Source organism: Tenrec ecaudatus, chromosome X (genome assembly GCF_050624435.1).
Source record: "Tenrec ecaudatus isolate mTenEca1 chromosome X, mTenEca1.hap1, whole genome shotgun sequence".
Classification (NCBI taxonomy): domain Eukaryota; kingdom Metazoa; phylum Chordata; class Mammalia; order Afrosoricida; family Tenrecidae; genus Tenrec; species Tenrec ecaudatus.
In genome coordinates, this window is record NC_134548.1 from 77,750,014 (window position 1) to 77,772,364 (window position 22,351).

General features: G+C 44.9%; 1 protein-coding gene across 1 annotated transcript in view; it reads left to right on the forward strand.

The window, feature by feature from the left end:
- Nucleotides 1-561: 561 nt before the first annotated feature.
- NALF2 (NALCN channel auxiliary factor 2) overlaps nt 562-22,351 on the forward strand; it is a 39,844-nt gene continuing 18,054 nt past the window's right edge. The window contains exon 1 of the mRNA XM_075538922.1: nt 562-2,301. Coding sequence (XP_075395037.1) covers nt 1,459-2,301 — 843 coding nt within the window. The 5' untranslated portion in view covers nt 562-1,458. The remainder of the gene's footprint in view (nt 2,302-22,351) is intronic.

Sequence of the window (22,351 nt, forward strand, 5' to 3'; positions counted from 1 at the left end):
ATCTTAGTCCCCAGCCTTGTCTTCCCACCCTCCCAACTCGGATGTTCTGCAGGCCCAGGGCTCATCTGCAGCTTCTCAAGAGCTGTCCTTCAGTACCAGTAGCTACCTTAGCACTCCGGCAGGATGGTGACAGTGAAGGCGACATCTGAGTTGGGGACAAGGGACTGGTATGATAGGCAGCCAGTTCCAGCACCTCCTAGTCACGGGGACAGATAAGCATACAGGGAGGCAGGAGATTCTACAGAGCTGCCCAGAAGCCGACTCCTAGAATCACCCTCATAAGTCCCCTAACCCTTTGCCGACTGAGAGACAGCGCTCCAGAGGGAAGCTGGCTCCTGGCTTGGTGCAGAAGTGCAGGACCCTGGGACTCAGTGTGTGCACACGAGGGGCGCAGGCAGAAGAACAGACGCACCGAAGTGAATGGATTTAGGGGTGGACTGAAAACATCCCCAAACAGCACAGGCTGCAATGGGAATGGAGGGGGGGGGGCAGGAGGCGGGGGAGGTGGTGGGGGAGGTCTTGAGGCGCAGGCGCAGTAGGGGCCCAAACCCTACTCCCTCCTCCTCTCAGCACCTCTTTCTTCACCCTGCTCCCACCTAAACACACTCTCACACGGGCTCTCAAGGTGTTTTCTGCACAGCGGAAGATGGCGACAGACTGAGGGGGCATGGCCAGCGGGAGCCGCGGATCCATGCCGCTCAGCAGCCATCACCGTGGTGTGAAAGAGAAGCGGAAACGAGAGAGGCGCACTAAGTAAAAGCCCCAGTCAGGGTCCGGCGCCTGTGGCGCCACTGGGAGCCAGGTGGCTCTCCGGAGCCGGAACTCCGCGAGCAGCCGGCACAGAGAGCGGAGCCTCCCCAGACTGACTCCAGCTCCCTGCTCCAGCAGGAGTGAGTGGAGGCGCCCGGGCTGGCCAGCGGACTGACTGACCCTGACCGGCTTAGGTGGGCACGAGGGAGTCCAGCAACAACGTGGAGTGGGCAGCCGGCGGGCGTACTGGCGGGAGAGGAGCGGTGCGAAGCGAGCGCAGGCCGGGCCCGCACTGAGCCGCCCACCCGAGACGGGCGGAGCGGAGGGGCAGCCGGGCCCCCAGGGCACGGAGTGGAGTGATAAGGAGCCCAGAGGAGCCGCGGGGCCTGACACGATGAGGAGTGCTGCACCACAGCGGCCACCGCCCGAGGGCCCTGCACCGCCTCCCGCTGGGACGCCGGGAAGCGCCTAGCGGGCCGGGTGGCAGTGCCTGGGTTGTGGTCCAGGGAGAGCCAGAGGGGCGTGGGGACCAGTGGAAGGGGCCGGCCAGCGCAGGACCCCGGGCCGGTCGGCCTGTCTGGCCATGCGGCCCCGGAGGTAGAACCTGGACGGCGGGGAGGAGCGCAAAGTGGCGCACAGCCTGCCCGCGGAGCCGGCCGTCCGGCCTCGCGCCCGCTTGCCTTCTCCAGCCCGGGATTCCCCTGAAATATGTTCAGGGGCGCTTGGATGTGGCCGGGGAAAGACGCCGCCGCGCTGACTATCTGCTGCTGCTGCTGCTGCTGGGCTCCCAGGCCAAGCGACAAACCTTGCGCTGACTCCGAACGGGCGCAGAGATGGCGACTGTCCCTAGCGTCCCTGCTCTTCTTTACCGTGCTGCTCGCTGACCATTTGTGGCTGTGCGCTGGGGCCCGGCCCCGGGCTAGGGAGCTGAGCAGCGCCGTGCAGCCGACTTGGGGGACCGGCAGTGAGCAGGAGCCAATGCCCCCTCGCCCTGTGTTGCCTTTGCCGCCACCGCCACCACCAGGTACTTGCGGACCCGGATACAGCAACCTGACCAAAGCTGCCCCGGCTAGCGGCAGCGGGCCGGACTGCGGTGGCGGCTCAGAGCCCACGGGGCTGGACGCAGCTTGCACCAAATTGCAGCCTTTGCAGAGACTTTTTGAACCGACTACCCTAGCCCCTCCTCTGCGGCCCCCGGATTCTGTTTCCCGTGCCCAGGCTAAGTTCCCCTCCGCCCAAAAAAACTTGCTCAAAGGCCATTTTCGGAACTTCACTCTCTCCTTTTGTGACACCTACAGTGTCTGGGACTTACTGCTGGGTATGGATAGCCCAGACAGTCTGGACTGCAGCCTGGACACTCTACTGGGGGACCTACTGGCTATGGTGGCCAGTCCAGGCTCTGGGCCCTGGGAGGCGTGTAGCAACTGTATCGAGGCCTACCAGCGGCTGGACCGACATGCTCAGGAAAAATATGAGGAGTTCGACCTCGTGCTACATAAATACTTACAAGCTGAAGAGTACTCAATTCGGTCCTGCACGAAAGGTTGTAAGGTAGGGACATAGTCCATGGCCAAGACAACCGCCTTGGCAGTGCCATCAATGGTGGTGGGACTGGGGGGAACGAAGGTGGCTTCTCCTTCTCCCAAGCCCCCTTCCCCTGATGTTCTGTGGGCAGTGCTAAGCGTGCCACCCTGGGACCCTGTCCAGGGAAGGGACCTCAGGGATTCAAGTTAGGTAACCACCTCATCAACTTCTATGACTTCAGAGTTTGGGTGCCTTAGAGCTTGTGCCACCCTGTCCCCACACGCCAGGAGGGGGAGGGATAATAGGGCCCAGCAGTGGCAAAGGGGGGGGGATTGGGAACCTTGTAGGGGCCCAGTGTCTAGCTGGTGCAGGGGGAAAGTCAATGGGAGAAAGACTATTTGGCAACCTACCACTCACTGAGTTGCCCCCTGCCAAAGAGGGGTGAGAGGAGGGGCACTCCTGATGGTGGGGAACAGCACACCATTGACCTTACAATACCTGAGATTGACTGGGCAGTGCCCAGGCTTGCAAAACCAGGACATCTTTCTCCAAGGAGAGAACCTGCTGGTTCTTAGCCCCTGACAATGGAAGAAGCCGGGGATAGAGGATAGTGGCCTGGGGGTGGGGGTGGGGGGCGGGCCATTAAATGATACAGTGCAAATCTTCCAGTGATCCTCAGTGCCCTAGGGTGTCACCGGAAGGAAAAGGCAGTTTTCTGACTGCTGGGGGCACAGGGATCCAGAGGAGAGGACAGGGAGTTGCAGCATGGCCTGTTTAGGCCACAGATATGTGTTGAGAAACTTCCTGACCCTCAGTGGGGTCATTCTCAAGAGCAGGTTGATGGGGGCTAGGGCAATTGGGGATGTGGTGTTACTGTCCTGTTTACCCAGCCAGTCCATGTGGCTTTTCCTCTGGCAGAAAAGGGAACAGCAAGGTCAAAGGGTCAAGTGACAAGGAGACCAGGTGAAGCAGTGAGTGACCTTACACATCCTGGAGCTGGGGACTGAGAATTGGAGAGGGACACAATTGCCTCCAAGCTTAGTTCATCTCTGTCCAAAGTGTTGGGGGGGGTAGGTAGGCAGAAAATTCCCCGTCCTGTCCAGTAAAACCCTTGTGTGCTTCTGTAGGGCCTCCACGCTCTTGGTGAACTCCTAGGGATTGGGGACAGAAGGCTGAGCCGAAAAGTGGTAGCTCCTATTCCTGACTTCACTTTCTCCTTCTCCCTTTTCTGTTCTCATAACCTAGCAGTCTTCCTCCCGCCTCCCTCAGCCTCAGCTGACTCACTGCCTCACTCACACTATCAAAGGAGATATTCCATTTCTTAAAGGTGTACAGACGGACACACATCGCCATACAACTGTCCCCCCGCCCCCCTCCACCCCGGGCAAAGTCACACAGAGAAACAGAGAGGTGACAACACCAATAAATAGTGCCATAGAAGCCGGCACCTTGTCACACAAATGCATGCCTTCTTATACAGGCAGAGGTGGTATACCACAAAGAAAGACACATTTTGTCCTATAGACTTAGACGTACACACTCTTGATGTCAGCCCCACACACATACACCCAGTGAGAACAGAGACATTGTCTACTAGCAGATAACAAAGGATTTTTTTCTTTTATGCGCCTTCAGCCAGCTCCATGGCCCTCACTGTATATTTTCTTGATCACCAGAATGAATGCTAGATCACAACGCGACTTCTCCATGGGATTTATTCTTTGTCAGATTCCACTGCTCTGGCCCCACACTTAAGTCAGAATCCTTCACATTGGTCTTACTAAGTCATATGCGGTGGGAGAAAACCGTGTCTCAAATCAGGAGGCTTTTTCTCCTCGACCACATGTTAGGGGTGTGACCTTGGGCAAGTCTTTTCACGACTCTCAGGTTTTGTTTCCTCACTTATAAAACAGGAAAACCGCCTTGAAAACCGTAAAACAGTTTTGGTTTCCTCATTTGCTCTGCCTACACCCTGGATTTTGTGAGCTTCAAATGAGAAGGGGTAGTTGATAGTATTTCACAAGAATAAAATACCACCTGGCGTCGATGGTGTTTTGATTGGAATGCTTTGCGGTTTTCAAGCACTTTCATATACATTTTGAGATCGCTACTGCTCCAGATGGTTGTCGTTTTTACAGATGAAAAAGTTGATGTGCAAATTTTCAGTGGCCAGAGCCCCCCTTGTCTCCTGTGCTTCACTCTAGAGAGCTTCTTGTGCTCTCAGTGACTGCCGTGCCAGGAGAAAGGCAGTCCCATCTCTACAGCTCTCGTTCATCTTTCCTACCCCCATCCTGTGTTATTGCCCTCAACAGGCTCAAACACACAGGACTCTCCAGTCCAGCTGTGTTATGGTCACTATGGAGAAATAGATTCCTGCTCTCTTCTGTCATGCAGCTCCTTCTCGTTTCAGCCCTTAACTTCGCCTTCGTCTCAGACACGTTTGCCTTCTTTGTACATTCCTAAACCTGCCTCTGGATGCCAAGCCCTCCTGTCCAGCCACATGAGCCTCTTTGGAGATGAAGCCCCTCCTCAGAGCTGCTCTTGGGTGGAAAGTGCACAGATACAGGCCAAGATATGGAAGCTTCGTCTACTTCTAGAAACCTAACCTAGTGTCTCCCACTTCCAGGACCAGGTGACCACTTCTTTCTAGACACTTGTCCTGAGTGTCTCAGTCATGTCCTTTCTGGGGAGCCTCAGAAACCCTTTTCTCTTCCTTTGCAATCTATGCCCCTGTTTTGGGCCCCACAGGGCTCCACGAATCATACCTGCCCTCGCTGCTGCCTGTGACACCTCCCAATTTAGTATCAGTTGCAATATTTCCATGAAGTGCGACTGACTTCCTCTCACACAGCAGTTAACTTAGGCAGGCCCAATATCCACCCCCCTCCCCTGCCTTTTGCAAACCCTGGGTTCAAGCCTCCGTCCTCTCTTATTGCTCTATGCATAGTTCCACCTCCACCATGACCCTCCTGACCCTGCCTAGGATTACTGGACCATCCCCTCACTACTGGACCACTATGGTTTCTCTCCCATAGCTCTCTATCTTTCCAACCTGCTGTACTTTGGTTCGGAGTGCTTCTTCTCCTCCCCTCTGCCTCTGTCCTGCTCTAAATTCAGAACATTTCGACTGTAGAGAGTGGTGGATATGGGAACAAAACTTTGTCCTCTTTAACAGCATGAAGGGGTAGATGCCCAAGGGAACAACAGTTCTCAACTCTACTAGCATAGGGTCTCATCAGTACAGGTTAAAGCTCAGTAGGGATGTGATAATCCTGCTACATTCTGTACTAGTCCAAACCCACCCAGCAGACTGCTTGAGATTTGATTCTATGTCTCCTATTGACTATGCTGGAGAAGAAGCTGGGATCCATTTAACAGAGAAGCTAGTTGACAGAGTCGAGGCTGTTTCGTAATAAGAAGAGGAGACTTGGAAGGATGTGGTCTCTGACTTCAGATCTCAGAATAATTGTCATGTTATAGAAGAAAAGGTATGTCTTGCTTGGCCGCACAGAGACTTCAGTCAGAAAATCCTGGCTTCAAACCTAAGTCTTTTATTTATTACCTGTGTGACCTTGAGCTAGGGACTCCAACTCCCTGAGATTTACTTTTGTCATCTGTAAAATGGGACTAATTTATAACAACATCTCCATGAGGTCACTATATATATTTTTAAACATTTTATTGAGCACTCTCACAACTCTTGTAACAATCCATACAATTGTATCAAGCACATTTGTACATATGTTGCCATCATTATTTTCTAGACCAGTGGTTCTCAAACTTCCTAATGCCGCGACCCTTTAATATAGTTCATGTTCTGGTGACCCCCCCAACCATAAAATTATTTTTGTTGCTACTTCATAACGGTAATTTTGCTACTGTTACAAATTGGGCGAACCCTATGAGAGGGTTGTTCGGCCCCCCCAAAGGGTCGGAACCCACAGGTTGAGAACCGCTCTTCCAGACATTTATTTTCTATTGAGCCCTTAGTGTCAGCTTCTTTCCTCCATCCCTTGTGGCCCCGTGATAAATTATTATTATTTTCATATCTTATGCCAACTGCTGTCTCTCTTCCTCCATGGTTTCTGTTGTTTGTCCCCCCGCGGGAGGGGAGGAAGTTATGTGTTGATCAAGGAGATCTGTTCCCCCTTCCTCCCCTCCTCTCCTCACCTTCCCTCTGTCCTAGGATCGCTACTCCCATTCCTGTTCCTGAATTTCGTGTGTTGTGAGCTCTTGTGTATTATCTGTACCTGTGCACATGCTTCAGTCTAGCCCACAGTGGAAGACAGGACTAGGGTCATGATAGTGGGGGTGAGGAAGCCTCAAGGAACCCGAGGAGTATTATGTGTTTCATCGGTGCTTTACTGCACCCTGATTACATGAGGTCACTGTTAATGAGAGTCTGTACTGTACCTAGGTCTATCATATCAAAGTTGCTGAGTTAACAGTTATTTCCTACACACTCTTACAGAGTGGGAATAAATTGCCTTAGGAGGGAGTGTGCTCCTATTTCCAGGACATGTCTGGACCGATACGGGCAGATCCCTGGGAGAAATGCTATCGAGATCACTCTAACACCAGATTAAGGGAGAAGTAGGACTGGGTGGTCTCTGGGGCCTATTTCAGGCCAGAATTTAGGCCTGTAAGCAGCCTTCACCTTGAGTAGCAGGACTGGATGGGGGATCACTGGTGAAGGCTGAGCCCAACATCTACACACTGGAGAGGGGTTCTCCATTATGCCAGAGCTGGTTCCTTCCCTTATGCACAGACTCACTGGGTCCTGCTCTTCCTCCACTCAAGCTGGCCGCTGTTTCTTCCTCACTGCTTTCCTCTCTCCTCCCACTTTCCATAGCTTTCCTGCCAAGCCAAATTCCTCAGCTTCCACTGTGTATACGGGGTGCTGAGAGTAAGGAGTTTGGGGCACTGGACATAGGGCAGGAGACCCAAGTGGGCCAATGGCCCCTGTTGTCATCTATGTTCAAGACAGGAAGTAACGCTCAATCGACACACAAGGTACCCTGCTGCTAGAGGGTGGAAGAAACAATAAATAGATAACCACCCGAGAACCCTGGCACAGCCTTCCCTAAGGTAGGGGCCTCCAGATTCACATAAGCTTATCTCCTTATTACCAAGGAATGTAAGGATTGGATTCTGGTAAGGGGAAATAATGAGATCATGAAGCAGGGGCAGAGGATATAGTGGGAAAATAGCTCCACGGTGTCCACACCACTCCCAACTCCATCCTAAACCTATCTCCACCCTTACTCTCATCTTCCCCTCCAATTATAGCCCACAGCCAACACCATCCACACACCAATAACACCATAACATTCTCAATCTTCTACTGATCACCCTACCACACTTCCCTCCACACCACACACTCTAATCCTTACTCCTCACCTACACTCGTTTTAATCACCACCTCTCGCAACAGCCATCTCTTAACTTTTATCCTAAATCTGATATTACCTCTTGCCCAACCCACACCTACACCTCCTCTTACTCCAAATCCTCACCCTACTTTGCATAACTCTTCCCTTTTCAACCTTATCCTTTCTTACTGCACACCCTCCACTTCACTCACCTGTGTCATTACTTGTCACCCGTCCACTTCTCTTGTCCCTTCCCCTCATCCTTGTCAATCTGTATTGCATTCTCCATATCTCTCCCATTCCCCTTTCCCACATCTCATCCCAAGTCCCTCTGCTTGCCTATTCTCTACTGCCCCTCTCCAAGGCAATTTGCCTTTCCCTATTTACTTCTGCCCCTCTCAACCTACCTCCTTCTTATCCTACTATCTTCCCGGCCCTCCCTTATGCACCATATCCATTCCTTTCCATGTACTACAATGCTCTTTCAACTCCCTTTACCCTTATTCCCATTCCCCGTTACTGCTAGCCCAAGCTTCTTTCCCTACTCCTTCCACCACCTCCCTCTTGACAGCCCACACCTTTTCCTCTCTTACTTCACTCCCTCACACATCTCAGACCGCACTCCGTCCGCCCCTACCCCAACCCGTCCCCACTTTCATCCTATTCAATTCACTCACCTATATCCACTCCCCAACCTGTTCCTATCTAATATTTGGACTCTTTCCATCTCACATCCAACTCCACTTTTTTCACCTTTTATCTCTTACCTTCCATCCATCCCAGCACCCATATCCCGTACCCTTTTCTGTTCTCCTCCCTCTTTATCCCCCTGGTAAGTAATGCACCTCTTTCCAATAACACCTCCACATCCCTTTCCCCTCGCATGCCTCATTCACCACCCACACTATGTCCCTTATCCCCTTGCCCTCTTCCTGCCCGCTTTCGTCTTCTAGTCTTCTTTTTTGTCAACCCCTTCCTACTTGTCTCCCCCTTTCCCATTTTTACACTCTTTATCCTTCACCCTCTGAGTGCAAACATGTCCAGAAACACAGACACCCACTCACAGACATACATTCCTCAGTCTTCTTCATGGCTACTTCCCATCCTTCACACAGGCTGGTGGTACCTGACAACTATACTCAGCATAACAATACAACCCCAGGGATGATATGCTAGTGTCTCCTGGTGTGTGTGTGTGTGTGTGTGTGTGTGTGTGTGTGTGTGTGTGTGTGTTAGGGTGGGGGAGAAGGCAGGTGGAGGAAGGGAGCCCATTGCCTTCCCATTAAATATCATAGTCTGGATGGAATAGTCTGCTGAACAAGATGGAGGTGGAGGGGCTGATAATGAGAGACAGTGAGAGGGAAATAGAGAGAGTTGATGGTGTAAGATTAAAGGAGGGTCAACATAGGACATTGTTCTGTGAGATGAAAGGGTACTTCTAAGCCAAGGTGGGCACCCTCCCCATGAATTGGTACCTCAGGGAAAGCATTCATCTATACTATGTTGGTGGGAATGTAGATCAACACCTCAGGCTAGGGACTTGAAATTATACGTAGAAAACCTTCTTCCTGAAGGAAGTTCTTTTGTGCTCTCACTCTCCTAAGCTCTTTATTGTGTGCACATGCAGACTGGGTATCAACCATGCCGTCCTTATCACATCTCACAGTCACGCACAAAATCCAGCTGCAGTCCCAAGAAAGCCAGAGCTTCTGACCCAACTCTCTCTCTAATTCTTGCAGCTGACTCTGGAGTCAGTTCATAGCCACCTAGACCAGCAGTTCAGGAGGGTGTTTGCTGATAAGCCAGGAGCAGCCTGGGCTTCTGAGTCTGAACAAGTCTGGGCCCACAGAAAAACAGTTCTCCAATGTTGCCTTGGAAAGTCTCTGGAGAATGAATACGTTTGTGTTCTTGTGCTAATAAACCCACAAATTAGAATTTATACCAGTGGTCAGGGATGTTGGACCAACATTTTCTCCATGGGAACAAGAGGGACTTCCAGAAAGCCTAAATGTTTAAGTCCCGAGTCAAAAAGCTGCTTAGAAGGGTTAGCTGACTTTGTTAGTCTTGTGACTATCTGTATGTTGATTTACTTTTGTATTTTTTTCTGTTTGGTGTTTACATAAGATAGGCAGAATAGGCTATCTTACAGAGGCAGCGACTAGTCCAACAGTTCCTGGGGGCCATGGGGTGGGAGGGGGTGAGGTGAGTGGGAACCTAACAAGGCCAGTGCAGGTGAACAGTAAGTTTTCTAAAATTGATGGTGAGGAGGGAGTAGCTATTCTGATCCAGTTTAATTAATTGAATTGTATCTGAGAGGAATTATGGAGAGGTGAATGATGGTTAAACATAATAATGGGATAGGAGGAAAGAAATTAATAGATGTAAATATGTGTGTATTTGTTTATATCTATGTGTATATGCAAGTGCAACAAGGAAGCAGCTGGAATTTGGACCTCTACTTAAATCTTACCTCAGTTCAAGAATGATTTCTTCTAATAATGCTGCATTGTATGATATTCACCTTCCTGACACAATCACTGAAGACAAAATGGGTGCATAAGCAAACATGGTGAAGAAAGCTGATGGTGGCTGGCTGTTAAAAGATATAGCGTCTGAGATCTTAAAGGCTTGTTAAATAAGTGGCCATCTAGCAGGGAAGCAACAAGCCTACATGGAAGAAGCACACACAGCCCTTGTGATCGTGAGGTGTCAATAGGAAGAGGTATCAGAAGTTCGAAAACAAACAAGCAAATTGAAGTGAATGAAGGGGTGTGACTGTAGTGAAGACCCAAAACTCACCTGTAAGATAATTAGACAGTCCCTCTCAGAAGGGATAAAAAGTCCAGGGTGTGGTATGAGACTTATGAACCACATAACTATCCTCTAATTCTTTAATATTTCCTCTCCTTACTATTATGGATTTTATTTGTTTTACCTCATTAATTATGTTAGATTTGCATGTGTTCGTTTGCACATTTAAGGTTGCTAGGTATATGAAAGCCATGATAAATAACCCTTGAGAAACAGTTATAGGTGTAATGGTTCCCTGGGGGTATAGGAAGAGGTAGGGGGCAGAGGCAATAGAGAGCGGATAGCATTGATGATTGCATAAATCCACTCACCGAGATCAACAACAGAATTGTATTTGATTGGATATAATGGATCATGTGACAAATGGCCCAAAAAGCCCAGAAAAACTATTATAGGGAAAAATATAACAAGGGTTCCTGAGAGGTAGGCGGAGAGAGGGAGGGGATACAGGGGAGTGGATATCAAGGAGTTCAAGGAGAAAGAAAATGTATTGAAATTGGTTCTGTCAGTATTTATAAAACACTGCTTGATGTGATTTAACTTTGGATTGGTATATCTGTAAGAGCTCCCAATAGAATGATTAAAAAAACTTTTTAAAGAAAGAAAGAAGAGTGAGCTGAGGGTTAAGAGTTCCTGCAGCATGACTGGTACCGCCAGGACTAAAGTGCTGGCTTGAATGGATTTTGAGAAAGGAGCTAGAGGTTGAGCCACAAATTGCTAAGCCAGAAGACCAGGCGGGCTTTCTTCAAGACGAAAGGGGAAGGAAAAACACAACTGCATGCTTTTGTATGCCTCAGAGAAGCCAGGGGCTTTATATGTGTCCTAACTACCATTTTAGAAGAAGGTACTAGTCTTAGCCCCATTTTACAGCCAAGGCTCAATAAGGGGAAGTGATTACTTACACCACATAGCTAAAAGGAGAGCTGGAATTCAGGTCGAGGTCTGTATGATCCCACAGCCTTTGTTATTTCCCCAAAGCACAGATGTATAAAGCAAATGTTACTAATTGCCTCCACTTGTCAGAGGCAATACCATTTGGCTTATTTGGAGGTGAGAAGCTATACTAACAGAAAGAGAGCTGCAGCAGAACCTGTTGCTAGCTTGTAGAGACCACTTGGTGTGACTCAGTTCCAAAGTGGGCATCTCCCAGTATCTTCTTTTTACAATATGGATCTTTTGATCTTGAGATCCAGTGACAATCATCTGTATCCTCCTAGGCTATCAATAGGTATTTGCTCCTTATCTACATGTTTCAACAAAGGAGATAGAAGGAGCTAGCCTCCGCTTGCCTTCTCCCTTCAGCCCTGAGGTAAGCTATTTCATCCCTATTCTGAGCATATAAAGAAGAATTAACCTGGACAGAAGAGCTAGTCCAGACTTGAGCCTGGTCTGGCGCATCCTGGTAGAGAAAATAAATGCAGTGACATCTTGCCCCTCCAGAGCCCGATGAGGCCTGGCCTGGAGACTACAGACCAGCTCCCAAGTCAGTGTTTTGTTGATACCCTGTTCTTGAACTGTTAGACTTCTTCTGGCTGTAGAAGTGCTAACCTATCAGGTTCTGCTTCAGAGTCAAAGTTTAAAGTTTGGTGGCAATGTCTCCTACCTTTGGTTTTAAGTTGATAGCATGGCTGCCTGGCTGACCTATGAAAGGTGAGCTGTTTAATGTTGAGCTCCACTAAAACTTACAAACGCGTTCTTTAAAAAATACTCTTTGTTTCAATTAACAACAAAAATATAACAAGAAAAAAGTCATAGACACACTCTTAACATTATAATGTATTTCCTTATAATATGGTTCTCTGTGATTATACATTGTTAGTTGAAACCATAGTTTTTGGTTCATTTAACTTTTTTTCTTTTAAAAGAATAATATTTAGTTGTGTTTTAGCTGAGTTTACACAGCAAAATAGGTTCCAATTTAGGACATTTTATGCAAACTATTCTGTGACCTTGGTAACATTTTCACAATGAGTCCACATTCGCATTATTATTTGGGCAATCGTCTTGGGGGAGGTGGGATCCTCTAGATTCTATCAATCCAGCAAGTCTGACCTTTTAGGAATTTGAGGGGTTTATTTTCTACATATTTAAAAACGGTTTTATTAGCAATTTGTCCACATGGTATGCAATTCAGTAATTCAACCATATCAATTTTGTACAATTTTCATCATGCTTAATTCCGGAACATTTTCTTCTTACTTTTAGTCATTGTTATTCATGAAATTATTATTTTTATCTAATTGTGCAAAAATTTATACAACAGAACATTCTTCAGTCCACCACTTATACTCGTATAATTCAGTGTCATTGATTATACTCTTCTTGCTGTACAGCCTCTATTGGTATCCATTTAGAAATTATTCTGCCACCATTGATGGAAACTCAATGTCCCTGTGCAACAACTCTTTCTCCTACACTGACGGTAACCATTGCTCAAGCTTGATTTCTTTTCTTTCCCCATGGTTTTCTTGATATAGTATTCACATGTCATATATTTCCTTGGTTAAGTCGCTTTTAAAATGAGTTGTGTAATCACAATAAGTTCTAGTGCTCCTCCCCACCTCCAGAACACATTATTGGTTCCCCCAAACCCCTCACTCTTCCATTGCCCATCCCTACATCCCCTATAAACCCTTGCTTCAGTGATTATCTCTATACATTTACTCCTTCTGTGCTTCACAAACTGGGAAACTCAACAGAAACAATAAAAAACAAAAAAACACAACGTGGTAAGGATAAAATCGTAATGTGAAGATAAAAATACAAATAATGAGTAAGAAAGAAAGACCACCATCAATATGTAAAAAGCCAGGGAAGAAATTTTTGTCATGGAAGACATACTTGAGCCTAGAAAAAATTCAGGTTGGGTCAAGAGGGAGGTCTACTGACCAAGTATCAAATTCGATCCAGCATAATGAAGTTTACAATGATCTCTATCTGATAGTAAAGCTGTTCGAGACCCTTACCTGTAGCTAGAGGGGATCTGCCAGTGACTTAATCTGACTCGTTAGTCTGCACATGGGTTTTGGGCTCCCACTGTTCTCCACAGCCTTCTACAAATTGGATGTTCACAATTTAAGCTCTGACACTTTTCCCTTCATAAAATTTGGATTTTGTTATTGTCATCTTTGAATCGCACAAGCTGATGTACTTCTTCCGTGTGGACTTAGTTGACTTCTCACTTAAATGGCTGCTTGTTTGAATATAAGCCTTAAAACCTCCAGACAATAGTCCGATTGACAACGAGGCACTATCTGCTTTCTTCATCACACTTTGCTATAGCACTCTTGTCTTCAATAATCATTTCATTGAGGTGAGTATCGAGCAGGGCCATGTTATCAGAACTAACTGTTCTTGGATTAGGGCTAGAGTTATGTGGTAGTCCGGAATCCATCTGCTTGTCCACAAGATATGCATGACTCGGGTTTACTTTGGCAGTGGTATTATGACAGAATCAAAACCCCCTAAGACCAATTACACCAACAACAGCAACAAACCAACCAGAAAACAAGCAAACAAACAAGCAAAAAAGGCAGTAAAGCAAAAACTCACATAAATAACAAAGTAAAACATTATCAGTCATCCCCCTGGGGTATAAGGTGATTACACTGATAACATCAACATTTTTTTCCAATTACACAGCACTCTGGACATGGACAGTATGAGGATTCTATGGGAGTATATTTCCACCTTGACCCGAGTCATGAGTTGTTGCCCTACACAGTTCGGTCTATTTGATTGAGCTTTATTTATCTTAAACATGGGGATTGGTGCCTGGGGGAAACTTCCTGGGTCAATTCTTACAAGTGCAGATCCCTGTCCAACAGAACAAAACCTGTCATCGATGCAAGCTGGCGGGGGGGGGGGGAGCGTCTAGGTACTAAATATATAGTGATTCTTGGTCCCTTTCCATTGGACATCCACCAAGCTGGGTGGGATTTTGCCCAAGTTCTGCCCCGAGGCAGCCACTCTCTGCTTCCTCTCCCTTCCTTTTATAACTTTAAAAAATAATTTTATTGGGGGCTCTGTTTTAACTTTTTATAGTGAATTAACCAAAAGTTTACAGAGCAGATCAGGTTTTTTTCCCATTCAACAATTTATACGCAACTTTTTTCATCTCATTGATTCAACCCCCACCATGTAACAGCACTTAACTCTGGCTTTCCTGTTTCCATTCCTCCTCCATTCCTAACCCCTTCGAACTTTGTCCTTGGGCAAATGCTGTCTCTTTGATCTCAAATGGTTGATTATTCTTAAGTTGCATATGCCTCCCTAATAGGCCTATCTTTGTTTGGCTAAAAATTGAGCCGTGGGAATGAGTTTGTTTCCAGACATGAAGGTTGACTTATGCTGCTTTTTGTAACATGCTTTCTTACACTGTGTATTGTAATGTAATTAGATATTCATAAATGTCATTCTTGATGAATGTACGTGAGTATGGTGCTTTGGAATAGGCCTTGGCCAAGGTCTACAGTTCCAAACCCACTAGATACTCCTCATGAGAAAGATAAGGCTATGGGCTCTCTTAAAGATCCATAGCTTAAGAAACCCCATATAGGGTTGCTGTGAGTTGGGATATATTTGTTGGCAATGGGCTTGGTTTGGGTTGTTATTAGATATTTAAATTACTTCAAACATTTTACTATTTTAAACTAGGTGGTGATAAATGTTTGGTCATAATCTATGGTTATCATAATCTATGGTTTGGTCAAATCTATGGTTCTTTTCTCCCTCCTAATATCTTCAGCAATTTTCCTGATGAGGTTTTTTTTTCTCACATGAGAGATTTATTGGGGGAAATGTCTATGAAAGATAAAGCGAAGTTTGCTAAAGAAGATAAGGAGAATCTTCAAACAGTGATGCAGGTATGAGCCTGTGAAGAGAGGATGAAGAAAGGGAGGATTATGTTAGAAGATTATTTGATAGCAGCTCTGTCCTCAGAAACTTTTGGCCAAGCCCCTGGGAAGTCCCTGAACCCAAATCCAAACCCACTGCCCTTGAATTGATTCTGAGTCATGGCGATCTTACAGAAACTGTAAGTATTTATGTGAGTAGATAGATTCATCTTTCTCTTGAGTGGCTGGTGGGTTTGAACCAATGGTTAACCCACAGTGCCACCAGGGCTCCTTCTCCTATCCAAAGTCATCCATTAAAGGCATTCCAAGTCTTTCAGGAATGGGCTTGCATTAGTACCCTGTGTATTTCGAACACTATGGCGGATCCCCGAGGACATTATGCTTGGCCCTTTGTCAGTTATGCACCTGGCAGAGGATCTGAGTAGTGCATTTTCATGGCTACCACAGTGATTTATTGAGTTTTATTGTCTGTTGTTCGTTATCAGGTTTATATTTGGTTCTTTATAGGTCTACAAGGTTTTTTTTCCCATCTTGGTTATTTTTGCTTCATTTTTTTGTTCTAGGAATGGTATCATTGCGATTTCATAGAATACCTATTTTCAGATCTAACTCTGATTGTTCCACTTACTTTTATTTCATTGGGCGTATATTTGGATTGTTAACATTGTTGTTCATTTTACTGAGCTTTGAAACCATTAAACAAGGTATGCTCATTGTACCAAATCTAACAATATAAAGATTTATAAAGAAAACATAATCTCTATTCCCTCTCCTCCCATTTTCTGCTCTAAGGTGACCAATGTTGATGTTAGCATTTTGTGGAGATCTTGCCACCGTTTCTCTGAGCCAATGTAAATCTTTATGACCAAAATTATTTTTTCTTTCTTTTGTCCTCATACCAATGAGAGCAAAACATAATTCTGCAGAATGAACTTTTGTTGCTACATTTATAGAATCAAAGGTCATTAATCTTTTTAAGTCTCTTGCTATATGACAGAGCTTTAAAAAGTTTATGGAAAGATTCCCTTATTTCTAATTACATTTTTCGTAAACATTTTGAAGTCTCATCATATATTACGAAATTTCTTTCCAGAAGAATTATTCTAGTTTATAAGTTTGACAATAGTGTAAGGCTTTGCAGCATTGACTATTATCATATTTTGTATAGTTTATCAATTTTGGAGTTGAAAAATGGCTTTTCATTTGCATCCTTTATGTTAAGTATTGTTTTCTCATTTGAGACAATTGTAGTCTCTGTTTTATGAATGGCTTGTTCGTGTCCTATTTTTAATTGAGTTATATGAACTCTATTAAATGTCTTCATGATATTAGCCATTTTCTAGTCATATTTGTGACAGGTTTTAAAAAATCATTCTTTAAATTGTAGAGCTAAAAGGAGGAAATGCAAAAGAAAGAGACTATCTCAGGAACTCTACATACATATTCATTATTAAAAAAAATCAGATAAACCCCTCAGGAACAGAAATGGGTGTAGTGCTACCAGGAGGGTGGGGAGAAGGTGGGGGGTCAGATGGGAGGAAGGGGGAGCCAATCACAATGATCAACACATAACACCCCCCCCAGGGGGACGAACAACAGAAACATGGGTGAAGGGAGACAGCGGTTAGTGTAAGATATGAAAATAATAATAATTTATAATTTATCAAGGAGTCATAAGGGTAGGAGGGGGGAGGGAGGGGAAAAATAGGAGCTGATACAACGGGCTCAAATAGAAAGTAGATGTTTAGAAGTGATTATGGCAACATATTTACAAATATGCTTGATACAATTGATGTATGGATCGTTATCAGAGCTGAAACAGCCCCCACTAAAATGATTTTAAAAATAAATAATTTTGAAAAACATTGATTATGAATTGATTCCCACACATCGCAACCCCGTAGCACAGATTAGAACTGCCACATAGGGTTTCCAAGGCGGTAAATCTTTTTCAGAAGCAGGCGGCTATTCTCTTTTTCCTCCATAACAAATGTTTGGTGGGTTCCAACTAACCTTTTAGGTAGTCAGCAAGTGCTTACATAATGTGCGACTAGGGTTCTATATATACATCAATCTTTACTAATTATTACATCCATCTTGTGAGGTGAATTTATTTAGCCCCATTTTACAAAGGAGAAGACTGACTCAGCGCAGTTGAGTGGTTAACTCAATCTATCCAACTAGTAAGAGTTGAAGCTGGAGCTTGAAGTCAAGGCCAATCCAGGGAATGCCAGCAAACAATCGTACTACTCAATCTGTACTGATATAAAGGTACTATGGGTAAACCTTGGTGCTATTTGCCTTACAGAAATTATTTGTGAAATGGAATTCCCAGTAAGGAAGGTAAGAAAAGACATGGTGAAAGACATGATGTGAAATTGTTCCCTACAGATTAGTAAACACAAGTAAGCCTATACTTATCTAGTTTATTGGGTGATCCACCCCTGGGATTTACCCAAACTCAAGCATCTATTTAGTAGCAGAACTAGAATCTGAACCTAACTCAGGCATGATTTAGAGTTGGGTTCTGATTCTAGCTCTGCCCACTGCACCACCTGGGCTTCAAATGTAAGGATAGGTACTTTTGTTATCTCCATTTTACAGATGAGTAAAGTATGAATTAGAGAAGTTAACTTCCCTGAAGCTTCATATTTGATACAAGCAGACCTCAAATTTGGCCAAAGGCTGGTTGAATTTAAAGATATTTGACCCTGTCTCCCCACTATAAATGCTTTCTCCATGGACTATATTCTTGGATTCCTTGAGACTCAGGGAGGGGAAATACTTTGCCCATAGTCACATAACAAATCAGTGGCCTCAGTGTGGACAATTTACCACTGTCAGATTGCTCAATAAGCAAGGTACGCAGAAGCTCACTTTTGCTTACTTACCTATCTGTAGTGAACAATTTCACATTTTTTTCACTACCTCAAAGATTCTGCTTCTAAATATGGTTGACATCGGTCACTCTTTCAACCCCACAGCACCTTCCTGCAAAATCAAAGTCCTTTTCAAAGTTGCAATCTCTGACAGGAACACAATAACTAGTCAAGAAGAGTAGGAAAAAAAGACGTGAAAACTATGTCAAATTGTTCACTACAAATTAGTAAGTAAACACAAATAAGCCTGTGCTTGCTTTGCTTGTTGGGTAATTTGCCCCTGTGATTTACCCAAAGTCACACAACTAGTTAGTAGCAGAGCTAGAATCTGAACCCAACTCTAGCTAGAACGAAAGCTTTGTGATTAAGAGCATTTTTGAAGTAAGAGAGGAGAAGGAACAATTAGGTCAAGTGCATAGCTGGGTTGTGACCTTCCTGAAGTAACAGACTCTGGCTTTGGAGTTTTCCATGCTAAGGCTTTTTCAGGATCACCTAGGTATCAAGACGCAGCTGGCATGGGCTAGCTCATGACCCAAGGCAAAAAATAAGAAGCCCTGGTAATGAAGTGGGTTACTTGCTGAGTGACTGACTATATCAGCAGTTCAAATCCACCAGCCATTCCATGGGAGAAAGTGACAGTGCCTGTTCTTGTGAAAATTTACAGTCTAGAAAACCCTAGGGAGTAGTTCTATCTGTCCTATAGGATTGTTATGAGCCAGAATCAGCTTGATGGAGAAGGATTTATTTTAAAGCAAGAAGCCAATTCTACTAGAGACAGCTGACTTCAATAACTGTCAAAGACCAGAGCCTGAATTGCTGAATCTCAGGACCCAAGTAGAAGCAGGTGTACTTGGAAGAAGCAAAGCAATGGCCATCTCCTTATCTCATTCCAATGTTCCATATTCAAAGGGGTGTGTGTGTGTGTGTGTGTGTGTGTGTGTGTGTGTGTGTGTGTGTTTAAAAAGTGAAAAAGTGATGGCAGAATGGAAATGATTATTTGTAGGCTGAAGTTCCCAAATGAAAAAGCCATGGTAACACTACAGGGTAAGCATTGGGCTGCTAACTACAGGGTCGGTAGTTCAAACCCACCAGGCATTCCATGACAGAAAATTGAGACTATCTGCAACTGCAAAAATTTAAAACCTCAGAAACATTATTTAGGGTAGCTCCAAGTCAGAAATGACTCAACGGCAGGGGAGATGGTTGTTGTTGTTTTAGGTGCTATCCAGTTGGTCTCAACTCATAACGACCCTATAGACAACAGAATGAGACATGACCCAGTCCTACACTGTCATCACACTTATTCTTATGTGTGGAGCCATGTTTGAGTGGTGTTGGTAGGAGGACTCAAATGGAGCTTTGGTGCGATGTTTGTTAAGCATTTGGACTGCAAACGGAAAGGTCTGTGGTTCAACCACCAGTTGCTCCATGGGAGAATGAGGGAAGCTACCTGTTCCTGTAAAAACATCCAGCCTCCTAAATCCTAAATAGTGCCACTATGAGTCTAAGTGGGCTTGATGGCAGTGGGTTGGTAGTAGCTCAAATGTTCTTCCTATCCCCACCCTCTCTTGAAAAGCCGTATTCTTATGGAGGGTGGGATGAAAATACTTCATTCAGACAGGCATCCCCTCTCCAGACTTAGAAATCTTCTCCAACTTGATCAGAAATTCCATCAAAAAGAGATTTGGTTGAGAAACCAGTTAATCACTTTGGTAGTGTTGTTTAATTGGAGGAACCATCCAAAAGGTACCATGGTGTATAAGAGCTTAGATCCTCAAGTCAGATCAACCTGGTTTCAACTTCCATTTTGGAATCTGTCTTCTTCCTGGAATCGTTGTTGAGACATCACATGGAACCTTCCTCTCCTCACTTATGGGACTAAAAAAATAGGATCTTTAGAAAGCTTTAATGACATGCCCAATGCTAATCTCTCGAGAGCACAGTTAGCCACAGTTATTGTTGTTAGCTGTGTGGCGTTGGCCATGTTATTTTCATTCTGAGTCTCCCTAACTTCATCTGTAAATTGTTGTTGTTGTTATGTGCTATCGAGGTAGCTTCAACCCATAGCAACCCTACGCACAACAGAATGAAACACTGCATGACCCTGGGACACCCTCACAATTGTTCCTGTGTCTGAGTCCATCGGTGAAGCCACTGTGTCGATCCATCTCAGTGAGAGCCTTCCTATTTTTTGCTGCCCTTCCACTTTACCCAACACAATTTCCTTCTCCAGGGACTGGACTGTCCTGACAACATGTCCAAAGTCTGGAAGATGAAATCTTGCCATCATCATAGAAACACGTTAAGGAGTACTCTAGTCTTATTTCTGCCAACACAGGTCAGTTTGTCCTTTTAGCAGTTCGTGGTATTTTCAATATTCTTCTCCACCACCACAATTAAAATGCATTGATTCTTCTTCTGTCTTCCTTATGCAATGCCCAACTATAATAACATGCAAATGATGCAATGGAGAATATCATGACTTGGGTCAACACACCTTAATCCTCAAAGGAACATCTTTGCTCTTCAATACTCTAAAGAGGTCTTGTGCAGCACATTTACCTAATGCAACATGTATTTTGATCTCTTGACTGCTTTCCATGAGGGATTGTGGAACCAAGCAAGATAAAGTCTGACAACTTCAACCTTTTCTCCATTTACCATGATGTTACTATTGGCCTAGCTATGAGGATTTTGATCTTTCTTACATTGATTTGTAATCCATACTGAAGGGTACAATCCTTGATCTTCATCAGCAAGTGTTTCAATTCATCCTCACTTTCAGCAAGCAAGGTTGAGTCATCTGCATATTATAGGTTGTTAATAAATTTTCTAAACAATCTTGATGCCCTATTTTTCTTCATCTAATCCAACTTCTATGATGATTTTCTCAGCACAGAGATTGAACAAGTATGGTGAGAGGATACAATCATGACGCACACCTTTCCTGATTTTAAACCATGCAGTATTCCCTTGTTCTGTTTGCACAACTGCCTCTGGGTCCATGTACAAATTCTCAGTGAGCACAGTAAGATGTTCCTGAATTTCCATTCTTCTTAATATTAGCCACAGTTTATTATGGTTAGCACAGTTGAATGCCTTTGCATGGTCAATGATACACAAGCAAAAATCTTTTTTGGTATTCTCTGCTTAGAGCCAAAATGCATCTGACATCAGCAATAATACCCCTTCTTCCACACCCTCTTCAGAATCTGGTCTGAACTATTGGTGGTTCCTTGTCAATGTTCTGCTGAAACCATTGTTGGATGATCTTAAGCAAAATTTTACTTGCATGCGATATATATGATATCATTCTAAAGTTTGAGCGTTCTGTTGGGTCACCTTTCTTTGGAATGGGCACAAATATGGATCTCTTCCGGTCAGTTGGCCATGTAACTGTCTTCCAAATTTCCTGGTATAGACAAGTGAGTGCTTTCAGTGCTTTTTCAGTTTGCTGAAACATTTCAATGGGAAAAAAATCATCTGTGATAGTTGGTCCCTATCTCAGGCAATGGTTCTGAGGATTCAATGAATTAATAAAGATTAGGTGCTTAGAAGAGAGACTGGTATATAGTAAGCATTTGATAAACAAAACAAAAATCCACTGATAGAGAGTAGATTTTGACCCAGAGCAGCCTTCTAGGACAGGATAGAACTGTCCCTGTGGGTTTCTGAGACTAAATTTTTACAGGAGTAAAAAGCCTCATCTTTCTCCTGCAGAGGAGCTGATGTCCTCTCACTGTTGACCTTGTAGTTAATAGCCCAACATTTGACCCACTACATCACCAGACTTCCTGAAGCACTGAACAGTACCTATTATCCTCATCTTAATTAGGAGTGCTTAATCCAAATGATTGTTTAATTCCCATCTGAGATTGATAACACTAGAGTAGACCCCCTGGAGACTAGAAAGGAGGGTTCTTGGGTCCTTTGGGAGCAGGAAATCAATTGTCTGAGCATCTAGAAAGCAACTGAAAAAAATTTTAGTGAATGAAGACATAAAGTCATGCTTAGATGGGGGAGGGGAGAGGCAGAGAGGCAGAGAGAGAGAGAGAGAGAGAGAGAGAGAGAGAGAGAGAGAGAGAGAGAGAGAGAGAGAGAGAGATGGAAGGACTCCAAAGCTTTGATTCACCTCATCCCCAGAGACCCAGCACAGCTA